The sequence below is a fragment of the Anabrus simplex genome, chromosome 6 (genome assembly GCF_040414725.1).
Source record: "Anabrus simplex isolate iqAnaSimp1 chromosome 6, ASM4041472v1, whole genome shotgun sequence".
Classification (NCBI taxonomy): Eukaryota; Metazoa; Arthropoda; class Insecta; order Orthoptera; family Tettigoniidae; genus Anabrus; species Anabrus simplex.
The window spans coordinates 153,328,484-153,342,908 of NC_090270.1; the positions used below are offsets into that span (position 1 = coordinate 153,328,484).

Below are 14,425 nucleotides of genomic sequence, written 5' to 3' on the forward strand. Positions count from 1 at the left end.
AGTAACTTCTTTCTTTTAATTCTTTGTTGCATCCTTTAAGTAGCCTCGTTATGACATGTAACGATCTGTATGCTTTCCCAACAATATCATCAACATGATCCTCCCAGTGCAAATTACTTTCAAATCTCACACCTAAGTATTTGCACTTGCCATCTTTAGGGGCAATTACCTTATACAAAGTATATTTAAATTCAGTTTTAAGCTCCTGTTTGTAAATGTTGTGACAATTAATTTTCCTCCATTAATCTTCATATTATTCTCTTCAATCCATTGTTGGATACTGTCAAGGTCCCTTTGTAATTCTGTACAATCCTCTATGTTATTCATTTCCCTATAAACAATTATATCATCTGCATACAATCTTTGATGTATTATTGTTCCCTAAATCATTTGCATATATGTAGAATAATAATGGGCTGATTATACTACCCTGTGGAATTCCCTTCCAAACCTTCTCTTCCTGTGATACATGGTTTCTTACTTTGACTTTTTTAACCCTTGAATTTAGAAATGTTTTTTTCCAATCTATAACCCTTATGTCCAATCCTATTCCCTCCAGTTTCTTTAATAATATTCCATGTTCCACTCTGTCAAATGCCTTGGAAAGGTCTATGGCTATGCAGTCCAACTGGCCTCCTGAACCCAACTGATTTGATATGTCCTGCTGAAATTCCACCAGTTGTGCCTCACAAGAAAATTTATTTCTAAATCCATACTGGCTCCTCATGAACCAAATTTTTATCGTCACATACCCCTCTAATATATTATGCTATTAAACTCTCCAGTATTTTACTAACTATACCAGTCAGGCTGACTGCCCTGTAGTTCTCAGGTTTCCTTTTATCACCCTTTCCTTTATAAACTGGTATTATTATGGATGTGTTCAACCCTTAAAGCCTGTGTCTCCTACAATGACAACCTGAGAAAGGCCTTTACTTGCAGGGTTTACACCACCCAACTGGTTGACTGCCAGCTCTTTGAAATCATGAACCTTGTCCCCAGATTCCATAAATGACCTAACCCTGTTTCCTTCATAACCACCTATCGTAAGGGTCTTTTTTCATCTTCCCCATAATCCCGTGATCTTCTTCTGAAAAACCCCACAGTCACATTCAGACGTCTACCTAACCTGAAAAAATTCTTGCTAGCTATGAACCACACCATATCCCACCCTCTTTCAGTTCTTTCCCTGTGAACACAGCTGCTATAAGACTGTCATCTCCATACACCAAGCTCCATTTTCACCAGCAGCATGACCAATAAGTCTTACACCAGACAAGGTCGTCATAACTGCACTTCATCCAACATCAGCTAACAGCTTCAATGAAAACTCTGCCCAGTTTTCTACACTGGCTTAATTATCAACACTTCAGCCAAATGAACATGTAGTCACTGTAGTACTTGCAAAACCTCTAACATGGATCTTCCTGTCCCCATTCACACCTGGCACCAACCGACCAACCAACTACATTTAGGACATACCCAGGTGGCAGATTCCCAATCAATTGTTTATGTAGCCTTTTCTTAAATATTTTCAAAGAACTTGGAAATTAATCAGACATTTCCCCTGATAAGTTATTCCTGTCCCTTATTCCTCATCCTATAAATGAATATTTGCCCCAATTTGTCCTGTTGAATTCCAACCTTATCTTCATATCTTCCTACTTTTAAAAGCTCTACTCAAGCTTGTTCATCAACTAATTTCAACATGATGGGCAGGTCTACCTATTCAATACAAAGTAGTCAGTCATCAATATGGACCAATAAAATAAAATAAATTTCATATAATTCATCAACTATTGTCATTTCATGCCATCTCTCCGCTAACAACTTGGCTTCCTTACTATCTTACCATGGTCAGCTGTCTATATCGCAACATTGTCAAGGTCTTTCTGTAGTCACTCACAACCCTGTATACTTGTTTACAGCCCTATACAGTATAACATAATCTGCAAATAGCCTTACCTGTAATTACAGGTTTTTTATTTATTTTTTACAATTGGCTTTATGTTACACCAATACAGATGTATTATTAAGAGATAAGAATTTCAAATAAGTGTAAAACAATGCATAGAAAAATAAAATGTTCTATTTAGTTTCTGCTAGTGAAGCACTAAAATCTTTAAGGAGCACTGTGCATTGAAATATCGCTAAAAAAACACAAATAAGATGCACAGGTAAAAATGAAGTTTAGATGATGCTGTTAGATGCAATTTATGGAGCACTATAACACATAAGGGAGCAATGTGCATTGAGATTTCAAAGTTAGGTAGAAGTCTAAAGTCAAATACGTATTTTTAGTTGTAGTTTATGAGGCACTGTATAATTTTAAGTATCAGTAATGCGTGCCTATGAAGAAGTCGTAAATCAAGTACATTATTAAGACATATATGTTAGAGAGCACTGTGTGCGAAGAAGAATCAAATACACACTTAAATGTAGTACGGAGTAAGTACTTCAAGAGTTCACTTGCAGTTTATGAGGCACTGTATAATTTTAGGTGACCTGAACGCATATCCTATGGCTCCCCACACCAAGATGCCAGGGATTACGCCTGTGTGTCTTTCCACAATATGGGCAGGATCTGCCCTCTGCCCTCGATACTGCCAAACCCACACACGATGGTTATCAGAGGTTATGGAGAAGTGGAACTCATAACTGAACATGATGCGATGCCAGTCGTCCTTTGCCCATGCCTCCCAGGCAAGGCACCACTCCAAATGCAGGCGTTGGTGTTCTGGTGTCAATGGCAACCAACACATTGGATAGTAGGACCCCAATCCAGCAGATGTGAGTTGTTGAGACACTGTGTACGAACTCACAGGATATTGTAGAGTCTCCAGTACATGTTAGGAACACCATATTACGGTCCTACCTGCACAACATGACTGGGTGCCTTCATGTACCCACTGAGTCCAACATCGGGCTGCTGTGACATCTGAATGGCCCACATGACTGACAGTTGAACGATACGACCAACCAGCCTCATGCAGACCCACAATACGGCCACTGTCAAATGCTGTCAGTTAGTGGATAAGCTGTCTAACACATCTGCGAGGCATTGTGGGTACTTTGTACTGTACGTAGTCCTTGCTTAACTGTCTGACTCACAACAGTTGACTGGTAACAACTTGTCAACAACAGAACAGTGCCATCACGAATGCACTCTGTTGGGCGTTCTACACATTACAGATCCTTGTAAATCTAATCATTTACTCACACATCAATGGTATGCGTGTGTACCACAATGGGATAATATTGGACCACTCCTTCTGGGTACTTGACTTTTTTTGTTAGACAGTGTATATATTAAATTACTTAATTCTATTCCTTTCTGTATGTACTCCTACATTTTAACACTAACAATTTTATGTCGTCCTTAGTTGGCTTCCAGCTTCTTATACTGTCATCACCACTACCCAGTTTCTGTTTTTTTTTTTTTTTTTAAGTCCAGGAACATTTACCCCTAACTTCCCACCCTCTCACCCATAGAGATTGTGAAGCTGGAGTCAGCTGGTACTCAGGTCAGGGAAGCACCTGGCCTTTAACATTAGATAACTGCTCCTTTCTTCCATTCCCTAGTCTGTCTGTGTCCCCACTCCCTTTACCTCATAACAGCATCTACTCATCAACAATGACCACTACCTTCTTATTCTATCCTCCAATGACTAAGGCTCTAGCCAAACATTTTGGAACTTTTGAGTGTCTTCTAGCCATGCATTCTTTCAAGGTAAGTCACTGCTCTCCATTTGTTTCCTAGATGTACATAAACCAAATAAACAATTCTCTGTAGGTAATGATGTAAGAATGAAACTAATCTGTGCCTTCTAATACATGACACTTTCCACATCGAAGCCCCAATAACTTTCCCTTCTACCTGAAATTCATTAAGTACAGGTTCTTCCAAGATCTTTAACTCATCCTGAAATACCTGTTTTGGAATACAAGACAACAATGAAGTATCTTTCATTGAGAACATTGTAACACATTGCAGCAAAACAAACAATACCAAAACTACAAACATGTCCTGAACATCAAGCTACGTCATTATAAAATGCAAGGTGACGAAGGCAACAAGTATCTAACTACATCAGTACAGCACGTGTTCAAAATATGAATCCTCTCATTCACGTATATAAGCGATTTTAAAATCATTTTCTCAGCATCATACCACACAGATAGGTCATATGGCAATGATGGGATAGGAAAGGGCCTATGAGGGGGAAGGAAGCAACCATTACCTTAATTAAGGTACAGCCCCAGAATTTCCCTGGTCTGAAAATGGGAAACCACAGAAAACCATCTTCAGGGTTACAGCTTATAAAACTCATATTTTGTCCCGTATTTGCTCAACACAACTAAGGTTATGTTACAAGGAGATTCCCAGCTTCCAATACTTGTTAATTTCTTATAGCTAGTTTATTATTTACATAACATAATCCAGCTTAATCTCTGAGTATAATACTAAATAGAACATGTTTCATTCCAATTATGGAACATCTTCAGCTAAAAGATTTAACAAAAATTGACAAGACAAATAAAACACTTGTGATAATTATGAAAATGATGATGAGATAAAATGTTCATTCATGTTGGGTTAAAATTTTCCAACAAGTCAATGTCCAAGTTAATGAATAAAATCAACTAGAGGCTAGAGAAGTATGTACTTGTTGAATCTTGAAGGTAAAACTAAGAATACAAAAGATTTTCTTAAAATATGATTGTCGGGGGAACTCTTGAAAACAACCGTAGTTGAAGTTGAATTTAAAGTTGAAATAAGTCTGAAACGAGAAAGAAATTAAGTAAGAAGGGTAGTATTTTAAAGGAGAGAACCTTGTAAGAATGTATATTGGTGAGGTGTATAAGGATATATAAAATTATTTACCTCATAGTTGGTTGTGTTGTGTTTAGCATCCTCCCTTATGCCGTGTCGTCAACTGACTTTGTATGTGTGTGAGGAGCTTGCGGTAGGCGAGGGAAAGCAGAAGGAGAAGTAGGGGGAGTAGGGGAAGTAGGTGAAATGCTGTGTATATTCTTTATTTTACCTTCAAGATTCAACAAGTACAAACTTATCCAGCCTAAAAAGAAGACCCCTTACGTCGACATTTCTTTCTCAGAATCTCATGAAAAATCAAGGGCTGTCCTCCATTCGTAACCTAACAGTAATCAACACCACTGGCAGCTACCACAGTAACCACGCTGCTTCTTTTCACCCACTGCGCACGCATGCTCACAAAACTCGTTAACAATCAATGTCTGCCTCTTTATTATATATCTCTAGCCACAGCAACCAGTTGTACAGTGCCTCTGTGTTATGTCACTGGGTCTTGGTAAATAGTGAAAAGAGAATGGCTCTCTATTAGCCTCTACAAAATATTTATCAAATCCACAGAATGGCATCAAAACATGCGAGCCTTCGAATTCTTAGAAAGGCCACAGCTACTCAGTGGCAGAGTTATAACGTGTCTACTGTACCTGATGCTTAGTAAAATTAAGTTTTATAGACAGCGGGAACATTTTCGTTATGGATCGTCGTATTGTAAAGATTCGTGGAACAAGTATTTTCAATGGGTTCTCGTCAATATTATGATGTCAATTCTAAGTTAATGGTTACTAAATATGCCGAAATGAAGAATAATTGTGCATCCGCAAGAAAATATGGCATAGGCCTAACTAAAACCAACATTTGGCATTGGTGTGAAGACATAGATAGCTTAAAAATGCTTACTATACAAAAAATGCATTCAGTGGTCTGTAACAAGGACAGTTTAAAGAAGTCAAAGATGAAATTGTGAGGTATGTGTGCGAAAAATGCAAGGGCAGAATCGCCATACAACAGTGCAATAAACTTGTTAGATAGCCTTTAATGACATTGCCCGGCAAGCGAGATGTGTGTGTAGCGGCGCCAATTTTAAGTTACAGTAATGGTTATTAAACCCGCAGAAATAAAGAATAAGTGTGCAGTCGCAAAAAAAAAATAAAGGTGTAACTAAAGCCAATGTTCGGCGTTTGCATGAAGACAAAGATAGTCTAAAGATGCGTACTCTGTACAAGAAAGGCATTCATATGATTTTACATAGCACTTTTTAAGCCTGATTTAATTTTTTTGAAGGATAAATTGGGGGTCGTCTTACATTCAGGGTCATCTTGGATTCAGTAAAGTAAAGTAAAGTTGAACAGTGGTCATACATGAAATTTGTGGTTCTTATTGGCAGAAATGCATGTCATTGTCGTGCAGAGCAAACTGAAGTGTTGAGTAATAGCACTTTGCTGAGGCTTATCCACACATATAGGTATTTCTACTGTATATTGACAGTGTTTCAAATATTACAGCAGAATATGCTGATGTGCAGTATGTATGTTTATTTTGAGCTAATAAAACAATGATTTCTATTTACTTGTATATATTTTTTTCTTGCCCCTTGGTGTTAGCTCATATACCCAGACCCAATTTGGTGACAGCATCGAAAGGCACATTCCAGTGGCCTTCAAAAGTACATAGTGGATTTACATTGCTGATGTTTTATTGGAAGATACAGGCTCTTATTTTTTTTGGCTTGCACCTCAGCATCACTCAGAGCACGGCACGGCTGTTGCAATGACACTCCGTCGCTGCCGGTATAATGCACGGTTTTCCTCCCCACTACTCACGGCAATTCACACTTATAGAAATCCATTTCTAGTGAAACTATTAGTCTAAAATCTACCTGGCATTACATTTGATGTTCAAAATATTGTCCCCCAGCTGTCAAACATGCCTGACACCTCGTAAATAGGTTTGCAGACACTAGGTGAATCTCAGTCCGTGTAATGTTTGAAATAACTTGTGCAATGTTCCCTTGTAGTTCTTCTCTTGTGTGAGGGTTGTTCACATACACTTTTCCCTTCAGCATCCCCCACAGGTAATAATCACAGGGATTTAAATCAGGAGATCTAAGGGGATAATTAACTACACAATCTTTGAAAACTTCCCGCATTACCTCCATAGACCGATTAGCAGTGTGTGCCGTCGCATTATCTTGCATAAAGTAATGATTACTCCTTTCTTCTTCCGTCAGCTCTTGAAAGAATGATCTGAGAATGAGGTCTATATGTCGATCAGCATTTATTGTTTCACGGGAAAATATAGGCCTTACAATTCTGCAAGCACTTATTGCGCACCAAACTCCTATCTTTACATCATAAAGTGGACGGACATGCTGCTGGTGGGGATTTTCTGCACACCAGTAGCGATTGTTTTGATTATTTACATAGTCACTTAAGTGTAGTCATGCTTCATCACTATAAAATAAAAGTTCTGGGTCAACATACCCATCGTGAACTGACTGAAGCAACCGGTTACAATACCGAACCCTAGCGAAACTCTCAGATCCTCTTAAATACTGGGCAGGGGTGGGTTTGTATGGTTTTGCTTTTAACAGTTTTGTTGGTTTGTGGGCAGAAGATAATGACACATTAGCTTGTATGGTGAGACACGACAGGGATTTTGTTGGAGTTCTTTCCAAGAGAATTCGAATATCGTCAAGCTTTTTCTCCATTAAAACGGTTCGTCTCCTGAGCGACTTTTTTTTGTTAAGAATGGACCCAGTGGTGCAGAACTTCTTTACTAATTTATGTACTATACTCCTATGGGGAGCAAGGATGCCAGGAAACTTGCAAATGAATCTAAAGCGGCACTTTGTATAAGAAGATTGCTTCGCATAGCCCAACACAATGAATACACGCTGTTCTACTGTATTCATCACTCGTTAAACACATGATTACTTTAATATTCCTACAGAAACAACGCTATTTTAAAGCGAACACATTGAACATGCTACCAATACCAGAGATGTTGAAGTAAACTATTGCTGTGAAGCAGTTGGATTGGATTATCTTAGCTAGTCATGAAGCAATATATCTCTCAGCAAATGAATCACCCGACCACGCTATCGCCTTCCGTGCATGTTCCCCTGACACACGGAGCAAACCAAAAAAATAAAAAAAAAGACCCTGTATAACACAGTTGTCATGACTTAGGAACTAACAAAATAAAAAGGATAAACCAATGATTATGCATTTGTTGATCCAGTAAATTGGAATGTTTTATTCAGTATTCTTCAAGAAATAGGTATCAGCTTCAGAAATAAAAGAATCACATATAACATCTATAAACAAGAAAATGGATGATGATGATGATGATGATGATGATGACACAAACGTAGTGTCAAAACCGGTACCATATTAAACATGTTGTGATACATTGCACAATATAATTGTATTGTACTAAAAAGGTGGAACCCTTAAATTTACCTTATCTTATTGTAATTCTCAGTTCAATACAGACCAACCATGAAGTTTTTAACTTTAAATTTACGTACACACACACATATGACTTGTACACTTACCATCACGTGAACTGACTGCTTCACTAGTTCCTCACTTTGTTTTTGTCTGAGACACTTCACTAGCTTGCTGGAATCACTAAGCTCAGTCTTCTTACAGCCTACAAGCTCACCCAGCCTGAAAGCTCTATGGCGGGCAGTTTTCCCAGATACAAGAGCCCAAGGAGAGAGACCAGTGCCCGACTGTGATATGACTCCGTGTACAAGGTCTAAAATTGAAGTTGTATATTATTTTGTTTTAGTCATACTGTAGTAATGGATACCAAAAGTGGTTCAGAGCCAAACATCTTGAACTGTCCACATATTGCCATTTGCAATATTGTATAGCTATCACTACTTATGTTCATACTAAGAGATAAATTGAAAAGATTTGGTTCATTAAATGTATAATGCTTATATGAAACATGTAGATCCTACATTAACATATATTTTAATACATCTTTATATCAAGAAAATTTAATTTTTGTCTGAACTTTGGCTTCATACTTCGTTTTTGTCTCAGATTAGTATACAAAAGTCAATAGTAGGTTCAATTCAACTTGTCTCTGTCTGGTTGTTTGTATAAACATTCAGGGAAAATGGTTTGGCAGAATTTCTTGAAACTCAGTACTTAATTTGAGGGATGTCAGGAGAGTGTACTGGGCTACATATTATTTGATTAGTATACAGTGGTGTACCAATATTAAGGGGATCAAAACAGAAAATGTCAAATTTCTCCATTAAGATTAGCTGCATTGAAAAACTGAACATAATAAAAGGCATGCAAAATATAATTTCCAATATTTATGTTTCATGCCTTTTTGCTGTATGAGGAATAATAATAAAAGGGATATTCATGATTATTACATTTTTCACAAACTTACAAATATCTCCAGAAATGTTAACATTGATGCTTTCACGGCCCGTACTTGTAGACATGATATGGGCTCTTAGGCTTATCCCGTGTCAAGAAAACAAGGAGAAAACTCTTTACATTTTGCAGAGAACTTTGTTCCACATCTTCAGAAGAAAATCTTGACTGTTCCCAAGGAAGTTTTCTACAATAATGAGGGTTTGAACTTAAGATTCTTTTACTGTTGGATCTGTAGTGGTACTCTCATTTGTCACCAGGAGGATCGACTTATGCTGGTACAGCGCTCCAAGCGGGAGCTGACGACAACATTAAACTCCAATTAAGATGTTCATCACACCATGTGTGAGGAGTATCAGAGAGGACATCGGACGAATCACACACGTTATGCCCTTCCTTCCCCATCTCACACTGTCTCACATCATCCTCTGGTTTTCTCCACATACTTTCTTTTCATTCTTCAGTTCTGTTCTATTCTATTCTAGTGTCTTTCATTGCATTTTATTTTATTAGTTTCTATTTATTTCTTCCACATTTGTCCCTGATTCATCTGATGTCCTTTTTGTTTTTTTGACATGCTTTTTTCTTTATTATTATTTTTCTCTAGATCACAGTAAACAAATACCAAATTGATCCGTTGAATGAGAAAAATAACAGCGTTCAACTTTAGCCACACACACAAACTTCTACTAACTTTAAAACAAACAGACATAGTTAATATACATACAAAGAAAAGAACACCACAGATTATAGGCAAAGACAAAAAGAAAAGAACACCACATAAAAACCTACTGTCCAGCCGAGTCATCGCCCCTGGTGAGAAGAAGGCCGCCCTCCCGATAATGACCCGACCGGCCCTGCCTGTGGAGACCTCCTGAAGGCCCCAAGATCTAACCAGATGACAATGTTTTCCCTCTCACCATTCCATTTCTAAACGTACCCCTTGGACATGCCATGAAATCCGTCGGATACTCCGGATATGTGACTCACTCTGATAGGGTCACCCAGTAGTCATCCTCAGTGTTTTGATGTCATGTCCCGCCTAAGTATATTTGTCTTGGGCCCTTCCCCACCCCGACTTCTTACGGGTGAGTCCTCCTCACCCTTGTCCCTCTTTCCTTGCCATCTACACCATCATTTCTCTATACTTCTCCTGCACCACCTTCCAGCATAAAATTCAGCCTTAAATAATTACTTCAAAAATACCCAGCCCTTACCATTACGACCACCCTTACATAATAAACGACATATAAACAAACAAATGGCCCACAGTCAATTCCCTCGAGGAACCGTTAGCCCTAGAAAGAAGAAAAAAAAAAGACAAAAAGAAAGGCCAGCGCATACTTAAAAATAAACATAGAATACCACATATGCAATCCCGGAGCAAGACTACACCTTCTACCCAACTGTCCTTGTCGACACAGCACATTCCATCACCGCCATTGTTCTTCTGCTTGACCTACTCCGGATTGCTGAGCCCAGACAACCTTACCTCACCCGCCGTGTCTGTGTTTACATTTTTCTCCTCCTGTTGCAACTTCATCCTTGCTTCATCCTTGCTTAACCATGCTTGATCTAATTCAAATACCAATCCATACTCAACATTAAATTTGCCATCTTGTCCACAAAACCACAATTTCCCAACTCTCACAAATACATATAGACCCCTATGTACTACTTCTCTAAAATACCATATAGTTAAAAGATATACCTCTACCATCTATTCTCGATCTCCACATTATAGCAATAAATACACACACCACTCCATCTCCACAATTCCGCCACAAATTAACATCTTACCCCTATTTCTAATACCTATACATCAATAAATCCTACAACAACAATACATATACCACCTCTTGCTCTTAAATTCCATACCAACACATCTACCATCACTCTACCAACATCCACTTATGCTTCATTCCTTATTAACAATTTACTTGTAATTCAACACCCACACATCGTTAACTCATCACTCTCACACTCCGATCTTCACTCACTCATACCAAGCTCTCTTATACCATCACTTCTCCATCATCACATTTCAACCTCCACAACCATGACTCTGCTCCCTCTCCCCACTCCTCATTATACATCCAATTACAACATCACTTCTCCATCACCACATTTCAACCTCCACAATCCCAACTCTACTCACTCTCAACACTCACATATTTCATCAGTAAATAGCCCTCCACAAACTACACATTATACAACCAATTTCAGCTTCTGACATCACTATTCAAAACTCTAATGTTTTTTACTTCGCGTAATAACACCCCCTTCATTTCCACCTGTACCCCACATGTGTGTCAATTTTTTATTCCTTCCTGCTTCTCTACCACCTCTCTTGGCCGCCATTTCATCACTATCTTCACTCTGTTGACTTCCTTTGCCACCAACTTCAGCTCCCTTCAGGTCCCTTAAGCTTCTGCTCCTCCCTCTGCTCCCACTCAGGTCAAGACTCCCCCAAGTTGTCTCTGACCTTGCCTTTTTCCCCTGCGCTTCCCTTACTACACTGCCTTCACTTTCCTGCCTTTCCTCTTCACTGTTTCTGGTCACATTTTCACTTGGTACCTCTCCCTGCCTCTGTTCACACAGTACACTGTTACTTTTGGTATTTTGCCTCTCTTCCCCACTGATCGCAGCACTTCTCTCTTTTTCTTCGTCTTGTTTTATCTTCCTTTCTAAGTCCATCAAACTATTCACAGTCCAGATTCTCTTCCAGTTGCTGCCTGACACCACCAGTTCTTGTCCTTTGATAGTTGTTCTCAGCCCCTGATTTATAGCAAGAATCCTGTGCTTTCTAAGTATTTTTTCATTCCTAATCGCCTCCCTTCCCACATCTCTCTTAATCCATACTTTTTCCCTCTGCACATTACCCGCATTGCCTATCACAGCATCAGCCATCAGCATAGAAAATAGTTGAACTTTAATCGGCCTGTTGCTCCTAATTCTTCCCACTCTCTGCACATCGTCTATGTCCACTTCACTAAAATTAACTTTCAATTTCCCCTGTATTAAGTCCACTACTTTATAGGTTGTAAGCACTCTGTCTTCTCTCTGCTCCTCCGGCACACAATATATATAAATAGGCACTTCTTCCTTCGATTTAAAGTGTAAGCCTCCACTTCTGCTTTCAGTTTCTGCATCTCCTCTTCTAATCGTTCTATTTTTTCTCTCAATGTTGCCACTTCTTCGGTGTTACTCCTCACTTGAGATGTTATATCGTCAGTCCTTTTCCGTAACCATACCTTCATTTTCTCAAACTCCCTAGTTTGTTCTTGAATCATATTTTTCAGTTGCTCAAAGGGGCAGGCTTCTTCAACCACTTCTTTTACTAGGCTTCTGAATTCTTCAAAGTCTACCCATTCCTCGTTTCTACTAGATGTTGGACCTGGGTTCAGCTCGACCCCCCAATCCATAGCAACATCATAACCACCGCCGCTGAAAGCAATAATTCTCCTTTAATCTCCATTTCCATTTTACACCCACCTGATTTCACTTCTTCTTTCTTCTTTCTCCCCTGCCATCTTCCTATAGTAGCTCTATATTGTTCCACACCAATCATTGTCGATGCAACTCCACACAACATTCCAGCACTCAGCACTCTCTCTCCCTACTCCCACTCCCGGGACCCACCACACTATACGTCCGCGCTCGACCGTGGCTTAAGCTGAACTGGATGTCCTTTTTGTTACTCCTCACACATGGTGTGATGAACATCTTAATTGGAGCTTAATGTTGTCATCAACTCCTGCTTGGAGCACTGTGCCAGCATACAGCGACCCACCTGGTGACAAACGAGTGTGCCACTACAGATCCAATGGCAAAACAATCTTAAATTCAAACCTCATTATTGTAGAAGACTTCCCTATGAACAGTTGAAATTTTCTTCTGAAGAGGCTAAGCAAATTTCTCTGCAAAACATGAAGAATTTCACCTTCTTTACTTGACACAGCATAAGCCCAAAAGCCCATATCATGTCTACATCTCCAGAAATATTAGCTCTATCTTAAAAGTGTACATAACAACTATAATCAAACCATGATATCTGGATTAATGTAGTGCCAGATGGTCCGGATAACACAAAATCCGAATATCAGAGAGTATCATTAAAATACTGCAGGATTCATACAAAGACCTTATAAAGCTTTTCGTAAATAATTAGGCCTATAAAAACTTTATACATTATGTATTAAAATCAAACATATTACAGTATTCAAATACAGAATAAAATGTAAGTAAAATATAAAAAGCAAACGTAAAATTCACAACAAATACAAACTTAAGTTCATGTTCTTTTTACTCATTTCTTTTTTTTAAGAAGGTTGTTACTGTAGCCTGTTTCACTCGCTGCAGTGTTTTTTTTTCTTTTTCCGGCCATGCTTCGATTGTAACACAAATACAACTTTAAAATCTCATGGCCCAGTGGCCATGATCGTTAAGGCGCTGAAGTCTAAACGTTCTGACACCGAGGTTAGCCGGTTCGAGTCCCAACAGAATGTTGGCCGGTGGGGTAGGGAAGTGATGGTATACAATCACTAGATTGCCTGCCAAAAGCCTGGATTAAATTCCAAACCTCTCCACAGTGCTCATGTGGAGTGAGGGCATATGACGCTGTTGATGGTGATTCGTCCATCGGATGGGGACGTTTAGCCTTGAGAAGACCCCATGGTGCTATTCGACAGGAGTAGGCTATGTGTCGGTACCGGGTTTCACCCTCTCCCCACTATCATATATCACGTCATTCATTTCATCTCATTAACTCCTCTGGTGAGGATGACGTCAGGAAGGGCATTCGGTCATAAAAATCCCGCCACGACAGATTCATCTCACCTCATACCCGACCCCGTAGGGAAATGGGACAAGGGTTGGACAAACATTGGCTCAACTCAACTAAGGTTATGTTGAATGGAGAATCCCACCTTCCAATACTTGTTTGTTTTTTATTGCTAGTCTGTGTAATTATATAACATAATCCAGCTTAAAGTCTAATTACGATATTAAAAAATGCATTTTCTTTTTTAAAACAAATTTTCATTTCTTTCATTACAGACTTCCTTCAACATCTTTAACCTTTAAAACAAAAATCAATCTCAACTTTGGTTATTCTTCATGAGTTTCCCCTGATTGTCGTATTTTAAAATTTTAAGTCTATCCTCAAGATACTAAAAGTACATACTTCTCC

At 38.8% G+C, this 14,425-nt stretch overlaps 1 protein-coding gene across 1 annotated transcript in view; it reads right to left on the bottom strand.

The window, feature by feature from the left end:
• The window catches only part of LOC136876222 (esterase E4), a 118,778-nt gene that overhangs the window by 58,343 nt on the left and 46,010 nt on the right, over positions 1-14,425 (bottom strand). The window contains exon 5 of the mRNA XM_067149990.2: positions 8,388-8,593. Coding sequence (XP_067006091.1) covers positions 8,388-8,593 — 206 coding nt within the window. The remainder of the gene's footprint in view (positions 1-8,387; positions 8,594-14,425) is intronic.